Source organism: Equus caballus, chromosome 18, assembly GCF_041296265.1.
Source record: "Equus caballus isolate H_3958 breed thoroughbred chromosome 18, TB-T2T, whole genome shotgun sequence".
In the NCBI taxonomy this organism is placed as follows: domain Eukaryota; kingdom Metazoa; phylum Chordata; class Mammalia; order Perissodactyla; family Equidae; genus Equus; species Equus caballus.
Window position 1 is genome coordinate 39,239,164 of NC_091701.1, and position 21,527 is coordinate 39,260,690.

A 21,527-nucleotide genomic window follows, 5' to 3' on the forward strand; every position below is an offset into this window, starting at 1 on the left:
TCATCTTGAAATTCTTCACCTGTCTCCTATCTTTAAATATTCACCAATTAGGGAAGAGAGGTAATAGTGGAATCTTCAGGTTTCTTTGATAAATCTCCTAAGAAGGTAACTCTACTGCCTTTATTAAATACCAACTTCACATTATCTTTGCCGCTTTAAACCCTTCAATGTCCCTCAAAGGCAGGATCAAATTTAAATGCTGCAACCTGAACCTTATACAAACCCCCCATTCTAGTTCTGTAGGTTACTCACTGTCGTGAGCGTTCCTACCTTTGTTTCAGACATTTTTCCTAACCAGGGGCTTCTCTGTCTATTCCACGTCTACAAATCTTTCCCATTCTACAGCATCGACTCATTGATTTTCTTGAATCCTCCAACTTAACTTATATCTCATCTCCATGTCTTTGTTATCATTTAACATCTATACCCACACTCAGCCTTAATGATTTTCTTCCTATGACATCTCTTGTATTACTAGCTTCTAAGTTTAGATTGCTCTTCATGTGCATGCCTTGCCTTCCTAAACAGATCATCTTCTCAAATGCAGGAGCTTTTTGTTTTCTTAGCATCACCTACAAAGACTGTTAATGATACTGTGCACTTAACGGCAATATTTGATAAAGATTTGTTGACTAATATTTGAGGGGAAAAGAATTTTAACCTACTCTAATTATAGAAGTGATTGTAATTACAATTTTGTTAGAGACGGCATTAACAAAAGACCCTCTCTATAGAAATATGTTTCTCATTAAATAGATTTAAAAAAACCTATTCAAAGTTTTAATAACTCTCCTTAACCACAACATACATATATTTCCTCTAAAAGTCACAGAGCATTTCTTAAAAATCTCACTTTTAGAACACCCCATAAAACAACCTGGCTTTAGTGATCCCCTAATCTCCAGGAATCTATCCTAAGAGAAAAAAGCAACTATCCAATTTAAAGTTCACTCATTAGGTAAATTATTTCATCAACATGAATGTTCACCACCTTTTGCACAAGGTGTTAAAAAATAAAAATGCTGAAAAGTTATTAAAAAATTACAACTGAAGAAAACACGAACTACAACTCGTCCTGCTGAAACTGAAGCATTTTTATAAAATTTCACGCACAGGTGCCACAATTTAGATTGCCATAAAATAAATATTTTGCCTTTCTCTACAACTCCATGAAGAAGCTAACGAGGACAGATGAGAACTTGACTTAATGACTGCTGATCAACAATATTTGGCTTTGAATCTGGTTAGTACCCATTTAATGCAAGAAAATGAGGACACATTAACAAAACTGTCCCAAAAGTGGAAAAAAAATGAAGCAGCAGAAGAACTTAAGAACCCATAACAAAAGTAAAATCAAAGCAGTGTTCTGTCTCTCTTGGGCTAAGTCCTAGAAAATATCAACTTGGTAGAGTTGGGAATTAAAGCAAACAACCTAATTTTCTCATAATGTCATTCTGGAACAACCACTATGAATTTGGCTAAACTGTTCTTTTTTCTTTTATTTTTTTGGGGGGGGAAGATTAGCGGTGAGCTAACTACTGTTGATCCTCCTCTTTTTGCTGAGGAAGACTGGCCCTGAGCTAACATCCGTGCCATCTTCCTCTACTTTATATGTGGGCCACCTACCACAGCATGGCTTTTTGCCAAGCAGTGCCAAGTCCGCACCCGGGATCTGAACCGGCGAACCTGGGGCTGCCGAGAACGTGCAAACTTAACCGCTGTGCCACCGGGCGGGCCCCTACACTATTATTGATGGGGCATATAACTATCCCTTGAGGTTTATTACAGACATTTGCGGGGGGGGGGGGGTTGTGGAGGGAGGGGATAATGACTTCCATGGAGTATATCTCACTGTGCAAAACAATATATTACTCAATGTTTTAAAACTGTATCTTCAGACTTAAGTGAAATGACTCCTAATTCTAGTGCTCAAGGATTTAGTCATTGTGATACCGTATACATAAGATATATGATATAATATAATGCCAGTTAATGCAAAGTGATATAAAGAAAAATAAAACAAGCTAAGTGGATAGTGAATGACAAAGGGTGTTACTCTAGAAAGGATGGCAAAGAAGAACCCATTTGGTGATGGTATTTTAACAAAGACCTAAACCATACACATATCTGGAGGAAGAGTATTCCAGGCAGATGGAATAGAGCAAGTCCCGTGGATCAGGCAAGTGTATGGCAAGTTCAAGCAACAGCAAGAAGCACAACTCTGGAGAAGAGCTGAAGGTGGAGGTGGGGGGATACCGGAAATGAAAGCAGAGAGGTTGTCAGATTCCGTATCCTGAGGGTGCTTGTAGATCACGTGAGTGTTTAGGATTTTTTTTTTTAAATGTGAAGGAAGCTATTTTTAGCCTGAGAGCAGGACAAGCCATTAAGTCTTTCAATAAATGCTTACATAAGTGCAAAGAATGGTTACTCTACAGGAAAAAGAAAACAAAGACTATGGTCCTAAGTGTCATGTAGAGAAACGGCTGTTGAAGAAGCAAGTGTCACTTCCAGGAAGAAAGACGCAAAATCCCAGTGCCCACCGGAGCCAGCAGTGACATTCCAAAACGCCCTCCATACACTGCATATGAATATAAATACAATTTAAAAATAATAGGACATAATTGTACAGAAACCAAAATATGACACATTTCCTTTTTATTTAAAATAGAGCTCTATATGCTTCACAGAAACAAGTGCAAGGAGTGCTTAATTTATTATATTTGCCACTTTACAAAACAATACATTTTCAGAAAATGCATACATAAAAATATAACATTTAGGCAGATACGTATTTACATCTAGAGGCAGCTGAAAGTTATGCAATAATATTAAAAAAGCTTTAAAATAAATACTTTTATGACTTGCTGTTGGTAAAGTTAAACATTTTGGTATGAAGGCTATCATTGAGTTCTTACTAAATTCTAAAATACTATTATTTCTAAACAAAATAAGTATATATATATATATATATATATTACTATAAAATGCATATTTCCACAGACTAGAAATTAATGAAACATCTGAATATCATTCATTTCTCTTTGGATTTTGGAATTCTCTTCAGCTTCAACAACTAAATTACAACTACCAAAATTGCCATCTGCATATTTTTTGATACAATTTATTGCCCAATTCTTATTTTAAAACCTGATTTATTTCTTCATATTCCTTATATACATTCATTTGGGCCTGTCTCTTGAAAGGTAACCTCTTTTTACATACTTAAGAATATTAGCTAGCTTACAATAAGTCCTTACAACAGTGACTCTTTTCACAGTAGTTCAAGAGTTCAAGGCATGCTTTGCAATGTCAAAATGCAATGGTTTTGACATTTACAATATGTTCTTAGGTATAAGAAAAGTCACACTACCAAAAGAAAAGTATAATTAGTATTAGTACTTTGAAAGTCAATCCAAAATTCCTTTTTTTCTTTTGAGATTTGAATCTGATTTTCTGTTTTTAGGACATTTTAAAACCTGAAACACAGATTAAGTTTGAATAATTTTCTTTAGTCTAGGAGCAGAAGAGTATAAGAGCTCGACAGGAGTCATCGTGAAAATGAACTAGAATTTAATATTTTGGCTCAGATACCCTTGTTTTATATAAAGAGGAAAAAAAGAGTTCGATTTTTAGAATATTTAATTACTTGTATTCAGCCTATTGGAAGAAATAGACATATTGGTAAATCTCATTTTATGCCTGCATTAGTTAGACAGAACTTAGGGATGCAATTTCCTCCTTGCAGGCAAAGTCAATGAATAGGTTTGCACAGGAGATGAAAACTCAACTGAGATATCAAAATTAGAGTCCATATGTCTTGCTGCAGATTGGGTCAAAAAGTTAAACCAACAGGACAAACATGTAATTTCTTTTGATCTCTTGGGAATGCTAGGATGAAAATCTAAAGTATTTTTTTCTAATTTCTCTATTCAATCTGCAGATGTCAAGAACTATTTTGAAATTTTAACTCTCATTTTCGGAAGATATGTAAGCAGGGCCATTTCCTGAAGATATATAAGCACATAAGGTGCTTTTTGCAAAATATAAAAATATTTCTGAGTTGAGGAGCCAATTGCAGGTTGGATTTCAGCCCTACCTGCCCCTCAGCTGAGAGTACTTTCGTGCGGAGCACAACATGCACAGCTGGATGTGGTGACCCTCGGTATAGGCTAATTTCCTAATATATTCAGATTCTTAGGGCTGTGTTAACATTCAGGTTCACGTAGCCCAGGGTAAAAATCGTGCAGTTAAAACTGTTAGATCTGGAAAGAAAAAACTTCTTGTAGGAAAACATGAACAAATGATAAGAAAATATAGTCATATCTGAAAATATTAAAATCTAGGATGAGATAGAGCTCCTGTTCTCCCAAATGTTGTACTAACCTACAACTGAATTAAGAAGTATCCAGGCAGTTCTTAATAGAGAGATTTTAAAATAAGGATTATTACCTAACTTTGATATAATATTATCTTCCAAACCATATGATGTAACGGCTTAATTTAAAAAGATAGCCAAAGCACAACAAAGGAATAGTATGAAACAGCAAAAATAAATTTAGCAATCACATTATGGGATACGTATTTCACATTCTCTGCCCAAGTCACCATCTCTTAAGTGGAATTTAGCATTAAGGCAAAAGTAGACATTTCTTATATGTTAGCTAAAAGCTAGAGTATAACTAGATTGCTAGTCTTTTTAAAATTTAAAAGAAAGTCTTCTCTGCCATTAATGAATATCCTCTTCATCGTGACAAGTGAAAAATTACTGGAGGAGGCATGAGACGAAATCTTTCATACAGGGGTATAGGAAATTGAAATCTTGTTAAGAAGTCCAGTGTGTAGCAATCTGAACAGGGGCAAGAATATTAGACAAACAGGAATTATAGACTGATTGTTGGAGTTGATGAAATCCTGCAAAAATTTTTTAATGTACTGAAAGAAAATGAATGCCAAAGATAAACTAATGAGAAACTAAGAAGAGTGAGAAGAAATAATATGCTACTAGACATGGTCCCAAATTCAACTACCAAATCACCTTTCACTCCCGTTCCAACGCATAAAGAGACAGAACAATTCCTACAGCTAAGAGGGGAAAAGAGTCATGAAGAGTCTCTTACCATTACTTGCACTAAGAAATTCTATGTTCTCACAATTCCTAAATTTTATTCAGCACTCCAATAGTTGCCTACCTAACTTGGCAAATATTTCACAATTCTTCGTGAGCCTATTTTAGTTTCTCTCACTGACCTCACCATGAGTGAACAAACTATTTTAGCAGAAATAAAAAGAGAAGTGGGATTTGATCATCACCATTAAACAGCACATTATGTTCGTGTACATTCAAAGTAGGTTACGATGTATGCTAATTATTTCTTAATTAGTAAACGTTGGATATGGGAGGGCACTGCGGTGGGTGTCACCATTCAGTGCTCCTGTCAGTTCTGCAAATAACTAGCAGTCATTTAATCTCTGATCCTTGGTTTCTTCATCTATAAAATATAGAAATTGAATTGTAAAGTCTCTTATATCCTTTACAATTCCCAAATTCTGGTTTTTGTTTCTGTGTGTGACACATCTGAAATAATCTAGACCACCAAGGGATTCTCTTTCATAGAAGGATAAACACTAGAATGATTAGGTTAAATAATAGCTGGTTATTCTCAAAATTAGAGACTAAAGATAATTTTAAAAGAGTGAGGGAATGTTTTAAAAGGAGGTAAGAGAAATAATGAAACATAAAAGAAAAGCTAGAGGAAAAAACAAAAGTCAAATATCAGAAAATTTGCATTAAAACACTTTGAAAAACTATATTATAGAAATTCTATTTAATATTAATATTTTTATGAAATTTTTATATTCCAACTGATTTTTTTTCTGTTTGGAAGAGGCCCTCAGGAGCAAAGAGATTACTGTCTTCACTAAATAGTACATAAAGTCCATGTAGGTAGAAGCTTGTGGAGGGACCTCAAACAAAGCATTGTCAAACAGAGAACAGTATGTTTCACAAAAGAAAAGATATTTAGAATATCTTCTAAAACCACAACGATACCATTTTAAGATACTAATTCCTAACCATTTCCAAGTAACTTAAAATTTTGTTTTTGTAAATTTATTTAACGAAATGATTACAGAAGACATCAATTGCCATCAGCTTTACTCATTTGCTACTGTTACTTTCTTAATTTCCCGATGGGAAATAAAATGTTCATATTTTAAATAAATTTATATAAACAAAATACATTTCCACATTTATCTTATAAGTAATCAAAAACTATTCTCTGCCAAGCAATTTTAAGTTGAATTTTGCGTAATGGCAAACGTGGGCTCCCTGCTTTCGTGTGATTTGCTAAGTAGGTTCCTTGGTACTCTTGCATAAACTCTAGATAGCCCTGAGTTTTCTCTGCCCCAGTAAGTCACATGGTGGCAAAATTCCAGCATAGTACAAGTAGTTTTGTTTTGTTTAATAATTCTACTAAAGTAGAAGTATTAAAAATAATAAATTATTATGGAACTTCTAACCTAATGAATATATTGTAGATTTTCATTTTAAAACAAAAGCTGATTTGGAAGTCTTCAGACACTGCGATTGGGTTACTATTTTCATACAATCATGGAAATTTAAAATGCAAAGTTAATTGAAAGTATAAAGATGAAAAACAAGTGCTACGCCTAAAATAGTGCACGACACAGTCATGTTTCACTTAACTTTCAAGTCAGAACATAAATTAAGAATTCTAGATGTGACATGCCAAATATTTTAGACATAGAAGAAAGCACACAACAGAATCTGTACCAATTACACACTTAAATGCATAGCTTATAAGGCAACAAGTTCATGCTGAAATACTGACAACAAACAATGTTTCCCTTATTTTAAGGAAGTGATGCTGCATACAAACTCCATCACCATTTTATACAGTACTGAAATTTCATAAATAGCATTTTCCCAAGCTTTATATTACACCCAAAGCCAAAATATGTGAAAGGAGCAAAGAACACTGACACTTTGAGCCTAGGAAGAGTATTTTTTGCTTATAACACAATTCAAAAGAAATAAATATTATACAATAAGACTCCATCAAAAACAAAGAATAAGAAGTTTGACAGCATAGGTATATACAGAAAATTTGACTTATGCTCTAAACTTTATTCTATTTTTCTAAGTGAGCCTTTTCTACTTATAATCATGTTGAGTGTCAAGGAAAAATTAGAACTTTTAAGTTTTCCTTGTCATTTCTGTTAACCTACCCATTTTCTTAAAAAATGTACGTGGTAATTGAAATATAAGACCATTCAGTTAGGAGTTATAGTTAACCAACACAAAAACAAGAAAAATATCTCAAAATGTACAGATTTCTCTAAAGTTAAAGTTGAACTAATAAAAATATGGAATTATATTCAGACACTTTCAAATAGATTACAAAACATTATGTCAAGGAAAATGTTAAAACATCCTCTCCTAAAAATTAAATAAGTATATTTACCCAACATAAATGAATAAAACAGGAAATATTATTCTTGTTTATTTGAAACTATAGTATGACCATAGTAAATAAATAATTTCATTCTCATATATGCAGAAACAATCTATGAGAAATCAAACTAACAAGCATAAGCAAGACTACCCCTTCACATAGCTCTTTTTAAAATCCCTCCACATATGCACTTTTAAAACTTATTATATAATTTAGATTGTCTGGAATAGCCAAATAAAGATATTTTCTAAATGTGATGCAAATTAAAAGTAATTTTCAAAACCCACTGTCATATAGAACTCAAGACATCCTACTTTGTATTATACCTATTTGCCAATTTACTTCCTTCCCCTACACACCCACATCCCTATTCCCATTCCCAAATTAGACTTTAAAATCCCTGAGGGCAGAACTTATCCAACTTTTCATCTCCCTATGGGACCCAACATTGTGGCAAGGAAGATATGTGGCAAGGAAGATATGAATGGATAACTGCATGAATGGGAGCAAAAGTATACGCAAACCACAGGTGTCAGAGTTTTGCCTTCGATATCTCATACCAGTCAAATGAAGACAGGGTCAGTAACATATTTCCATAGCGAAATGAAGTGTGATCACTAGATTGTGCTCTACGTGAAAATACTAGGTATATCCTTTAGAATACTGTTACCCAAGTTGTGCTTTGTGGAACCCTAAAATTTGTGATAGCAAAAGGTTTCCCCTGCTCTTAACAAAAGGGTTCCATGGTCAAATAATGAGGAAGCCCAGTTTAAAGAAATTCAAGTAAATTTCTTTACTGCTAGACTCCTCAAAGCATATGATATGTGAAAGTGCAGTATCACTTTTCAAGAATCTATCAAAGAACGCTTTTGGTCTTCGTTCATCTCAGCAGAAGAGTGTTCTAAGGAATAGAGTTTAGGAAAGAACATTTTAGAATAATAAAAGATACCATGTTCAATCTCCTTCACCAAAGCTTTGAAGGAAATATTTAATGTTCCATGTATTATTCAGAACTTATCGCTGAATTTGTCCGTCTCCACAGGAAGTAGAATAAAAGCAAATGATCACGAGCTTTCTTCTGCGCCCACTAGCTCATTTTGAAAGGGGAGGGGGTTATCTCTCCACAGTTAACTGATACCTCTGTAGGGTTTAGTGGTTGTACGTCATTTAAGAGTTTTATCAGTTTTTCTCAAAATATCTCCTAGTTTCCTCTTTCTGTTCTTTTCTTTCTAAAAGTGTATGTGCAAAAGTAGTAGGGACCTCTGAAATGCATCTTAAAGACATCTTCTGACAATGGATCTTCATGCTTGATTAATCTCTGGAAGTATTCGAAAACAATATTCCTCTAGAGGGTGACTATGAAATTTCTGTGAGGAAAATCTCAATGGATATTGTCTTGAGAGTTCATGCAGGTCCATTATGATTCAGCAAAATAACTCAATTTGTCTTCTGTTTGACTAAACCACAAATACCATGATGAAAGTTGTTGTTTCTGCATAAGGAGAAAAGCACTATGGGAATTAAAGGGAAAGTAGGAAGCTAGCTAACTCCACAGTGTGGATTACCACAGGATTTGGACCTACTGCCGGCTCTACCATTAGCTATGTGACTTTGGAACATTTCTCAATGCCTTAAGATGTCAGGTATCTCATTTGTAAATGAGAGGAAGTAACAATTTTAGTGGCTTTCAAACTGTTTGCCTGAGAGGCTGCTGTGGTGGTGGATTATGAGGAGTAGGGACACAGGGGGAAGGGAGACCAAGTAAGTGACCTCTGACCTCACTTCTATCTTCCAACCAAGCAGCGCCATTTTTACTTGTTTTATATACTAAAGTTCAGAGCAATATTTATTTTTTTAAAGATTCTACTTAATTAAACGAAATAGAGAAAACCATAGATGGTATGATCTAAAGTTTTGTCTAGACATAACATGCTCTAGTTCACATTTTTAATGAATGTGTTTTTATCTCAGGAAAAAAATGTGTTTTTACCTTTTTGTTTCCTATTCATTCATATGCTCTTGATTCAAGTAAAATAAAACCTTAATAACTTTTATTATTTTTATATAGCTTATTTTACACTTTTATAATATCCTTCTTATTAAATAAAAAGATGAGTTAATGTATTGCTTTTCAAAATAAAATTAAAGACAACACAGAGAGTGGATGAAGTCAGCTCCTGCCCATGCTTGACTTGAGAGTTATTTTTTCATGCTGCCTTTGGGCACTTAAATACTGTACTGTATTATCTTTGAGGTAGAACAACAACAAAAAAGGCAAACATTCACATAAAGAGGGAAAATGAGAAAGAAAGCTGTGAGAGATTTCTTTTTTACACGATTGTCATTATTAGGCCTTGCAGTCTTCTTTGACACAAAGTTGAGAAATAGTCTTCTTAATACGGAGGGCGGTTAGGCGGGCTGCCCCATTGGCATACCAACACTCGCGCATTATTCTCCCCATGACTCGGAGTGCCTTTAAGAGAGAAAGAGATCAAAGATTTTAGCTACTCACACAAAACAGAGTGCAAGAGAAGCAAAACCACAAACCCAGAAATTGATGCTAGGCTCTGATGAAGAAATAGTAAACTTAAAACAATATGAGAAGGAAATTAGGGCAAAACTCCATCAAAAATCCTGTCAAAACACATTTATTAATCTTATAGAGGCTAACTTTTAATTGAAAATTCAATCCATTGATTTCTGGGAATATGGTAGAATGGCTATCTTTTAAAATCTTCTAAGAAGGGACATGAAACACAAAAAGGGATATGAGTGGGTTGGAAATTCTCTGTATATCAACCTGGATGGTAAGTACACACTTGTATACATTGTATAAAAAATTCATCAGTCTGTCTACTAAAGTTTGTGAATTTTACCATATGTAAATTATGCCACAATAAAATAATGATCTAAGTATAAATATCAAAAATTCTGAATTAAAAAACATCAGTATAAGTGAACTGGTAAATAAATAAGATAAATACTCTGAGGAGAAAACAATGAGAATGCATAAGTCCACAGAGATATGAGAAATCGCTGAAGTTGAGAGGCCGCTCTGGTGGCATCACTGATCTCAGAGTCTAGAATTTCAGAAATGATGGACTACATGCGAAAGACAAGAAGCATAGCCCAAAGCACACAGAAGGTGTCAGATCAAGATGTTCACAAAGTCCTGAGTGTGAGGATGAAGTAGTCTTAGAAGGAACTTTGTAAAGAAAATTGTCTAAGTCTTGGCTCTTGGTAAAGAAAAAATCAAACCCAGGCCTGAAAATGTTGCAGTAAGTCTGAGCTCATAATGAAAATTCACAAGCACATGAGGAAATAAAGTATCATAAGCAAGAGTCAACTGAAACAACACAGTAAAATCAGACCCATCAAAACACAAGGTGCTAGAATTAAATGGTATAAAATATAAAATCAGTCTATAAAAATACATTTTTAAAAAGCGAAGTGGAAATTCAAAATATAAGTAAAAAAACAATATTTTTTAAAAAGTGCTAGTAAAGTTTCTTGACCTGAAAAATATAGCCATTAAAATAAAAAACTAAATGGATGAGTTACATGGCAGATTAGACACATCTAAAGACAGAACTAATGAAATGGAAGATAAATAGGAAAGATGATGCATAAAGACACAAACATGGAAAATAGGGGAGACTAAGAGACAAGAAAAGTAAAATGAAAGGTCTAACATGTCTGCAATGAGTTCTCTAAAAATGGGCAATAGAGACAATGAAAGGAGGAAGTATTTGAAGAGATAATGGCTCAGAATTTTCTAGAACTGAGAAAAGTCACAAATCTTCAGAATTAGAAAGTCCAAAAGTTCCAACCAAGATTAATCAAGAGACATCTACACCAAAACCTCATAGAGAAACTGCAAAATACTAACAACATAGGGAAATTCTTAAAGTAGTCAGAAAGGAAAGATAAATTAACTAAAAAGAAACAAATATTAGTTGACTTCTCAACAGTCAATAATGGAAGCCAGAAGACAGTGGAATAATACCATTAGGGTGTTTAGAGAAAATAACTGTGAACCTAAATTTGTGTGCCCAGATAAACTATTTGTTCAAGATTGAGGACAAAATAAAGACATTTTCAGATAGCCAAACACTGGAACAACTTACAACCACTAGATCCCCACTGGAAAACCAATTTAAATAAAATACATTTAAAAGATACATATCAGGAAGTCAGAAAATGATCTTAAAAGGAAGCTCTGAGAGCTAAAAAGGAATGTTGAACAAAGAAAATGATAAACATATTCATAAGTCTAAACAGACAGCGATGGTATAAAATCATACTAATATCTAATACATGGGATTAATACAAAACAAGATAGAATTAAAATACCGGGCAAAAATGGACAAAAATTGCATATATCAGCAATGTACAAAATTGATCACATAAAAATTGTTAGATCTATTTCAGGAACGCATGATTACTTTAACAGTGGAAAATCTATACATGCAATTCATCAGCTTGAGAGACTACAGCAGAAATGTCCTATCATCACCTCATAGAAAGGGAGAAAGCTTTATCAGAGTCAGCTTTTGTTTAATGTAATTAAAGTTCTTACAAACAAGACCTACAGCAAACATCATACTCAGAGATGAAACATACAAAACTTTCAGAAGCAAAACAAAGATAGTCAATATCACTACCTTCAGGCAACATTATACTGGGAGAGCTAGAAACTGCAATAAGAAAGAAAGAAAAGGCATGGGGACTGCTCCCAAAACTCTCATTATTTGCAGATATGATCATCTATGTGGACACCCCAAAAGATCTAAAGTTTTATGCCTTAAAGAAACTTTTCCATGCACACACATGTATAGCAGCATTGTTTTAAAACACTAAAAATCACACACATGACAGTCAACAGAGTAGAAAAAGAAATTGTATTATATCCATACAATGGAATACTACAAGAAACGAAAATGAACAGATACAGCTGTACATATACAAGGGAAAATGAAAATAATTTTAAGAAGAATATCAATAGTAGGTTTCCGTAATATGTTTCATGATATACAAAAGTAAGCAATATATTTTTCAGTATATATATATAGATGGCAAAATTCTAAAATTCTAAAGAAAAGCAAGGTAATAATAAATGATTAACTATAATAGTAACCTCTCACAGGGGTGAGGAATCTTCAAAGGTACTGGAAATGTTCTATTTTTAAAACTTGGGACTGAATTCACTGGCTTTCAATTTATTCTTATACTTTATATATTATACTTTAAACTTTACACATATGTTATTGTGTACTATATTATGTAATGTATATATAAATTGTTTTATATGCATGAAATTATTAATATTAGAAAAGAATTTAATTTAATTTCAATTTGGTTCTAAGTGCCTCAAATTCTGCTTCTAAAATAAGTATGTAGTTAAGATATCTATACAAAATAGGAATACCAAGAGATAAATAGAAAAAGAGTTGAGTGAAACACAAAGAAGGGGAAAAGGTGAAGAAAAAAAGTAACTGTATATAATAATCCCTATGACAAAATCAAACTAAAAATGTCACTTAAAAAAAGACCTCAAGCATTATATTTAACTATGGCAGAAGGTACAGAGTAATAACTGGGATGGAGGAGATTAAAGTAGTTCTGGACTTATTTAGATGGTTTATAGTCTTTCCCCCACCTTCCCTTCTTTCTTCTTGTGGGAGCTAGAAAAGTCTCTCTCTTCATGTAAGGGCAGAACAACCACTGCGATAATCATTTATGGTGTATCTACTATATGATGGTTACTACATGTGTCAATGGGGGTGAAGAAATAAACAACAGTGGGCCCTGCCATGAGGAAACTTCTCTGCTGTGAGAGAATAAGCTCAAACTTCAGCAAGTTAGGGAGTAGGAATAATTTATTGACTATAAGGATGATTGAAATTGTAATACTCTGTGCGGCACAGACATTGACTATCCACCAAATACGCCTGTGTTCTCCACAGTTCCCAGCCACCTTAGAGTCAGATGGCACGGTGGGACTGATTCTGATCTATAAACCCTGAGTGAAAGTGATGTGAGTCACAAGGAGCCAAAGCATTAAAGAGGCAGTGTGTGACCCTCCAGCTCCTCTCTTCTGCTGATCTAGACACCTGGAAACTGTGTGTTGAGATAGCAGCAATCCAAGATCAAAGTCACCTGGATTACTGAATCATCACAGAGAACACAGACGCTGTTGAAAGTTGCCTAACCTGTAAAGGACTTCGCACAGCAAGAAATAAAGTCACGTTAAGTAAAGTCACTGAGATGTCAGCGTTTGTTACTGCCACAAAACTTAGCACTATGTATACACACAGCTAAAGGGAATAAAATCCTTCTGAAGACTCATACAAAGACATATACCCACATACAGTCATGCACCGCTTAACAACGGGGATATGTTCTAAGAGATGCGTCGTTATGTGGTTTTGTCATTGTGTGAAAATCATAGAGTGTACTTAAACAAACCTAGGTGGTATAGTCTACCACACTATCTAGGCTATATGGTGCTAATCTTAAGGGACCACTGTCATATATGTGATCCATCATTGACCGAAACATTGTTATGTGGCAAATAACTGTATATGAAAGGAACTGGATGCCTGGATTAAGAGAAAAGAACTATATGGTCTCTGAAAATCTCCCCTGATAGTTACCTAAAAATTATAATTGAAAAAATATACATAAAAATATAGCCTTACTTCACAGCTTTGCCACTGGTTTGGGATACTCGGTCGAAACTTCTGGTCACAAACAACCTTCCTCATTTCCTCTATTGAGGGATCTGAAGGCACCATGTCATAATAAGGCAACTGGTACTCCTCAACAATTCCTATAAGAAATTTGCATAATAAATTTCCCAGTGTGAATAAAAACAAAGATGCTTATTTCAAACTAATACCAATTATGTCTTCTAGGTACAGGTGGCACCCGGGGAAACTGGAAAGTCAGGTTTATCAAAATTAAGAATCACTATAAAACCAAAGATATAAGTTTAAAGCACTCAGTTGAATAGTTATTATATGTTTATGAAATTTTATATTATGAAAATTTATATAATTTTGCAATTATATAAAACAAAATTATATGCAATTATTTTATATATCATTTATATAATTATTTTTATAACATTTATATTTATATAACTATAAAAATATATTTTATATAATTATGTATTACATATACTTAATTTCTTATGTAAATATATTACATCTATATAATTTTAAATAACTGTACAAAATAGAATTTTATATTATGAAAATTACGTAAATCTTGATTTACATAAAATGCCGTTGTGCAATTCAAAAATATTGTGTAATTGCAAAATTTGTAGCATGGCCTCATTCCTCTGTGAATGAAGTATATTTCTCTATTAATTAACATTTTCAAAACAAAATAGCTTTCTCTTTTTGAAAATTGTTAGGCGATCTCTTAAAAGCTGAGTTTCTTATTTAGATTTTAGAATCAGTGCACCCGAGAATGTTCCAAAGAAGCAGCCAAAGGTATTTGAAGACAGATAGTTCAGCATGAAGGTCAAGATTTAGAGTCTCAAAGACATAGACAAAGACTTGACCTCAATTATCAGAATATCACTCGAATTTGAACATTTCCTTATAACATCATTTGAATTAACTACAGTCCTTTTAATTTAAAATATTTAAGATATGCCATAATATTAGAAAATAAACTTCAAATCATGTTAACTAAATTACTATTTCAACAGTTGAAGAAAATTGAAGGACAAAAACCTAAAAGCAAATCTAAACATATATCAATATGAAATTTTAAAAAATAATAGCAAACATGTTTGAATCTTGCTATTTAATAAGCACTGTCCTAAGCCCTTTACTTATTTTAACTAATTAGTCCTCAAAACCACTGACTAAAGAAAGTGCCATACTGTCCCTATTGTACAGAATGAGGAAACTGAGGGACAAAGTGTGTCATGCATTTGCTCAAGATCACACAGCTAGTAAGTGGCAGATCTGGAATTCAAGCCATGTTCCACACCACATAATTCTATTCTATGAATAGTTTCATCTTCCTAATGCCTTACTATCTCATCTATGAATAAAGGGGAAAAGTATGTTTTCTCATTCAAATACAATTTTAACCTTGTAAGATTTTCATTTTTTTAAAACGAGATTGATGTGGGGCTGACCCAGTGGTGTAGTGGTTAAGTTCACGTGTTCCACTTCAGCAGCCCAGGGTTTGTGAGTTCAGATCCTGGGTGCAGACCTACACCTCTCATCAAGCCATCCTGTGGGGGCAATCCACATACGAAATAGAGAAAGACTGGCAACAGATGTTAGCTCAAGGCCAAATACAAAACACAAAAACTGATAGCGATTTAATAATAACAGCTGCTATTGAAAGTTTAACCTGAGCATGCTCTGTATTAAAAACGTTACATAAATTAACTGAATTAATTCATTAAATCCTCAAAGCCCAAGGGGTTGGCTTTATTATCATCTTCATTTTACAGATGAGGAAAGTGAGACCAAGTAACTTTCCTTAAGACAGACATTCAGGAAGCTGCTGAGCCAAGGCTGAGCCCTAAGTCTGTCTCACTTGAAGGTGAAAACTCCAAACCATTTTCTACCAGTATTTAACGTTTCTCCACTGATGCAACAATTTCACCAGACTGCATTTGTAGGACTTCATCCTCTCAAACTCTTCCTCTCATTATTAATCTCTAAACTGCCGGGAGCAGTAGAGTCAGGAAGTCAGTCTGTGCTCAGCTCTGCCCTCCACTTTATCCCCCACACATTCACCATCACAGGAAAGAAAAGCCTGAGAACCAGCCTATGAACCAGGACTTCAATTCAAGTCCGGTGGCCTTGGCAAGTCATTTGACTTCTTTGGGTTTCATTTCTGGTATAAAGTAGGGAATATAGCTAACTGCATTCAAACTCAAATAAGAAAATTTTCAAGCGCTTTGCAAGGTATTGTTATGGAAACCAGAATTATCAGGAGAACTGTCACCTCACCTAAGCAGTAATCATAATATAAAATCTCCGTTATATGCAGGATGCCCCACTTTTGCCACTGGAAAGATAGTACCTAAAAGTATTTTCTTAAATATTAAGAAATGATTCAATATAGTGCTTACGAAAAAAAAAAGATAGAAAATCCTATCTTATATTCGCAGCATCAAGGAAAGGCTGACACAAAGACTGTTTCTAAATCTTACCTCCAACTGAACACCTTCGGGCTATTTCCCAGTAAACCAGACCAACAGAATAGATGTCAGCTCGTTTGAAGGACTCAAAGATATTCACATTTATTGTATCATCGAGCATTTCAGGAGCCATATACCTTCAAAAACAGGCACATTTCAGATTCTGTATAAGATTTATAGTAGTCCAGGAAAACACAATCTTAATAAATCCTGATACAAAATATAAATTAAGATAGCTTACATCAATTTAAGCCACTATAATAAAATTTAATAACATAGTTACTGACTCAACAACCATAATATAGAAAACATTTTAAATAGAGCTAGAGGTCAGCCTACTCTGTGTTAAAGTACATGCGCCAGGAGCCAAATACTTAGAAAGTACAAGCTGGAGGGAAATTCAGTAAGCAAAGAACTCAATAGGAGAGATGGAACTCAATTTCCACCAGGAGTTTGTTGCCACAGAAAGTTCCTTGAGGGCAAAGAGCAGGTTTTATTCATCATGATGGGCCCAGCACTCCAACACAGCGCTCAGCAGCATTCCCTAAATATCTTCTCTGAATGAACAATTTTATTATGCATTGGCTCCAAGAAACGTATACATATTAAATATTGGCTCCCCCAAAAATGACAGCCTTGTCTGAATAGAAGTAAATCAAAGAAATCTACAGACCATGGGACCTGAGTGAATCTAGCTGTCCTAGGGAGATTTTGAGGATTTTCCAGAATATTGAGGTGAGGACATTTCCCAGAATATTGAGGTGAGGTTGCAACCCTCTCCCAAACTCTTTCACAAATTTTAGATCCTCGGAAGGACTCTGACATCTAAGGCTTCCCTGAGGGTCTCTAAAGTGGGGACCATCAAATGGGCAAGTTAAGACTTCCCTTTTACTGGGAAAAGAAGAGGTGCCTTACAGCCACCCAGTTTGAACAAACTGTCCTGAAGCATTCCTAGGGCCTCATTAAATCCTCCCATCGAACCAAGTGAAAGACTCAGAAGGACTAGCTTGGAATCTTTTTCTTTCTCTTTTTTTTTTTGAGGAAGATTAGCCCTGAGCTAACTACTGCCAATCCTCCTCTTTTTGCTGAGGAAGACTGGCCCTGAGCTAACATCCATGCCCATCATCCTCTACTTTATACATGGGATGCCTACCACAGCATGGCTTGCCAAGCGGTGCCACATCTGCACACGGGATCCAAACCAGCGAACCCCAGGCCGCCAAAGCGGAACGTGTGCACTTAACCGCTGCGCTACCAGGCCGGCCCCTAGCTTGGAATCTTAAACAGGGCTGAGGCCAACTATACCAGCTTAGAAATTCCTCTCAAAAGCCTTTAACAACTCCAGGAAAATGTTTTGGTTGTTTTCTGATTTCAAGGTCAAGTACCCTGGAATTACGCCAAAGCAGTACAGAGCCTGAAATTCAAATAAAAAGAAATGGAAGTATGCTGGCCATATGGTCACTGGCTGGCCATAACATAAAAACACCAGAGCTCCCATTATTAATGGGCCTGTCCTGATATATGTGTAAAGGTTTGCTCTGTTTATATCATGCTTGTTCTTAACCCTCAGAGATTCTGTTCTTTGAAAGTGAGAATTGTGTGCAAACTCATATTATCTTAATACACATCAGTTTGAGAGATTCAACAATAAGCACAAGTACAGGTAAATACAAAAACTGTTATATAACATTTCTAAATATTAGAGAACACAATAGCATACATATGTATTTTATTACACAGAGTCCCTTTCTTAGTCCAATATATTGATTCTGTACCGGTTGTTTAGAACCTGAACACATAGAACGAGCCCTGAGTTTCAGTTCATTTATGAGGTATATAGGATTTGGAGGAGTTATACACTGCTGACATTCTTCTCTCTTATCTGTAGGAAAATGTATTTTCAGAACATAGCACACTAAAAAAATACATCACCGTCTCTTCCTCCATTCCTCTTCACTGGATTCCCCACTCAAATGGATACTGTCTATATGACCAAAATGCCAACTCTCCTTGCTTCACAACCATTGTGCCATTGACTTATCAACGACACAGAGAAGCCTTCTTGCTTTCTTGGGCCTAATGATTTCCCATTCGGACCTACCTGCCCCACCCCCTCTCCCCACATCCCAGGCATTCATATTTATGGGGTAGTCATAAGTCTTAGTATGCTACCAAAGTTAGTCATCTTACCTTTTGGTTCCCACTTTAGGATTCTGAGGTATGTCGATAGTGTTCAGTATTGAATCATGCTTCACAGCCAATCCTAAGTCTGCTATGGCACAAGTTTCACATTTTTTCACTAAGATATTCTTTGATTTTATATCTCGATGAGCAATAGCAGGTTTACCTATGAAACAGAAGAAAAGCACATTCTGTTTTTTGTTTGTTACTGAAGATTGACTCTCCAAAAGGAGTCATTTTGAAGACTTGGCTCAAATGTTACCTCCTAAAAAAGGTCTTCTCTCACCACCATTCCAACCCCAAGTCCTTCTCCAACAGAGTATCCCATTTTGCCTTCTTCATAGCTCTTATTACTATCTAAATTATCTTGTTCATTCACATGCATGTTTAGTTATCTGTCCCCCCCAGCTAGACTATAAGCTGCATAAAGGCAGTGACTGTGTCTTGCTCATCGCCACGCCTCCAATGCTGAGAACACTAGATGACATTTAGTAGTCACTAATAAATATTTGTTGAATGAATAAGGAAAGAATTAAGATTGCTTTGTCCACATAAGAACATGGCAAATACTCTCAGAAAACAAGTTTCAAATTTCTACTACCCTAAATCAGCAGTTCTCAAATGTGGCCCAAACATCTCCAGGGGTCCTTGAGACTATTTTCCAACCACATATCTGTGTGATATCACTTTTTCTTCACATACTTCAGCCAAAACAACAATATGGGAAACAAGTGAATAAAGAACAGACACGAAAATCCAGACATTAAAGAGATTTGAAAAATGTAAAGCAAAACCATTACCTTCACTAGATTGGGTTTTGTATTACAAAAAGCTATGTAATTTTTTTAAACTATAATATTTATGTTAACATTTACTTGGTTAATTATTTTATGTAAATTAATAAATATTTTTAAATTTCTCAATTTTAGTTTCTAATATAGTCAATATCCCAAGTATAAGTGCCAAATGACAAAGGTGGAGGCACTAGGAATAAAAATATTATTATGGGTAATATACCAAATGAGGAGTATGTAGATGAGAGTTGGCTGTATCACGGCAAAATCTTCAGCTTTATAAAGTACCTTTAGCATTTCTTTACATTTGATAATTGTTTGTAATAAACTAAAATACAACTGAACACTAACATACAACCTAGTGTTTCTGTCCTCATATTCAAGGAAATTAACATTCATTAGAAATAAAAACATACCTTGTGTACCAACAATCTCCATATGAAGGTGGGCCAGACCACTAGCTATCGAAAGGGCCAGTTTGATCATTCCAGCCACTGTCACTATGTTTCTATTCAAATAGTCATATAAGGAGCCCTGTTCATGATATTCGGAGACAAGCCAAAGTTGAGTCCAAGTTCCATTATCTAACAGAAAAAATTATTTTGTTGCTATAAATATACATTGAGAAAGAAGCCAAACACTTTTAAAAATGTGTTTTTTTAAAGTAAATCTGTATTGTTAACAAGGCAAAGTGAATTCCTTCAGTGATAAAGTTTACGGTCCAAGTGAGTCAAGCAAAGATTCTCAGTGAATTCCTGACGATGCTGACATATTAGAACTTCTCAAACGCACCCATCATAGTTACAGAAAGCTGTGAGACAGTGATTCTAACTGAACAGCTCCTTTCTCACTCCCTCTACATCAATACCTGCTGGTGATAGCAACCACATTGTAGGAGAAACTACTGAGAGATGCTTTTGGGCTCAGTCTTGGATTATAAATTACTCCTGAGCTTTTAAGAAAGATTGTATCAATGAAAAACAGAAATATAACAAATTACACAAAGTAGCACAAAAACTCTTACACTCCAAGAATGTTCATGTTATTCACCTTTCAAAATATGAAGTTGATGATTTTCCCTAAAGGTTATAGTAAGAGACAAACACAATTACCAGACATTATCAAATAACTTATCTCATTTAACCAAAAGTGGATCCAGCTTATAAAAGACTTTTAGCAGAAGAGAATTTAGCCTAAAATTTCTCTAGGTATTATAGCCCCTAGAGCTGGTTTAAGCTTTTGCGATAAGGTGTCTACAATAGCCCTGGGCAGTCCTAACCAGTTCTGACACGCAGAGAAAGGAAACCATAATAAATATTTGCTAAGGAATTTTTCTACCTAGTGCTTTATGAACAAGAACTCCTTGCTATCTAAATATTTAATTTCCAAAACTGGGTGGTGATAACATTTCCTAGCAATGCAAATCAACATAACATGATAAAGTTCACTAATAAACTCACCATATACAAAGTTAACCCTTACTCACCCCTCTCTCCCTGCTTAACATCAGTGACTACCTTTGCCCTCTCATATCAATGTTTCTGTCAGACAGTTGACTAAAGAGCGAAACTGCAAATGTTGCAAAAAGATACATAAACGCATGAAGATGAAAGCGATATTAGAGACTACTTGGAATCATGCACAAAGCCACTGACAAGTAAACCATTGGCAGAGGTAGACCGGTTGACTGAAGAAGAGAAAACCAAGGATGATCTCTCTTGTGCATACTGTTTATAATCCAACAAGTGTCATGAGTGAATTAGCCCCGCCAAGATGACCCATATAACCACAGTCGTTACTGCTTGACAACACTGCTTATTAATTTAACCAGTAAGCAGTTCAGCGCAATCTCAGGAAGGAAAAGAAAAAGTTCTTAACAGCTTAATAAGAAATATC

General features: G+C 34.8%; 1 protein-coding gene across 2 annotated transcripts in view; it reads right to left on the reverse strand.

The window, feature by feature from the left end:
- Window positions 1-3,350: 3,350 nt before the first annotated feature.
- The window catches only part of ACVR1C (activin A receptor type 1C), a 74,203-nt gene continuing 56,026 nt past the window's right edge, over window positions 3,351-21,527 (reverse strand). The window contains exons 5-9 of one of the 2 annotated variants that reach the window (XM_023622943.2): window positions 20,048-20,215; window positions 18,847-19,003; window positions 16,669-16,793; window positions 14,177-14,307; window positions 3,351-9,948 (exon numbers count right to left, since the gene is read on the reverse strand). In XM_023622943.2, coding sequence (XP_023478711.1) covers window positions 9,823-9,948; window positions 14,177-14,307; window positions 16,669-16,793; window positions 18,847-19,003; window positions 20,048-20,215 — 707 coding nt within the window. In that variant the 3' untranslated portion in view covers window positions 3,351-9,822. The remainder of the gene's footprint in view (window positions 9,949-14,176; window positions 14,308-16,668; window positions 16,794-18,846; window positions 19,004-20,047; window positions 20,216-21,527) is intronic. The other variant, XM_070240975.1, reaches the window with a different exon arrangement.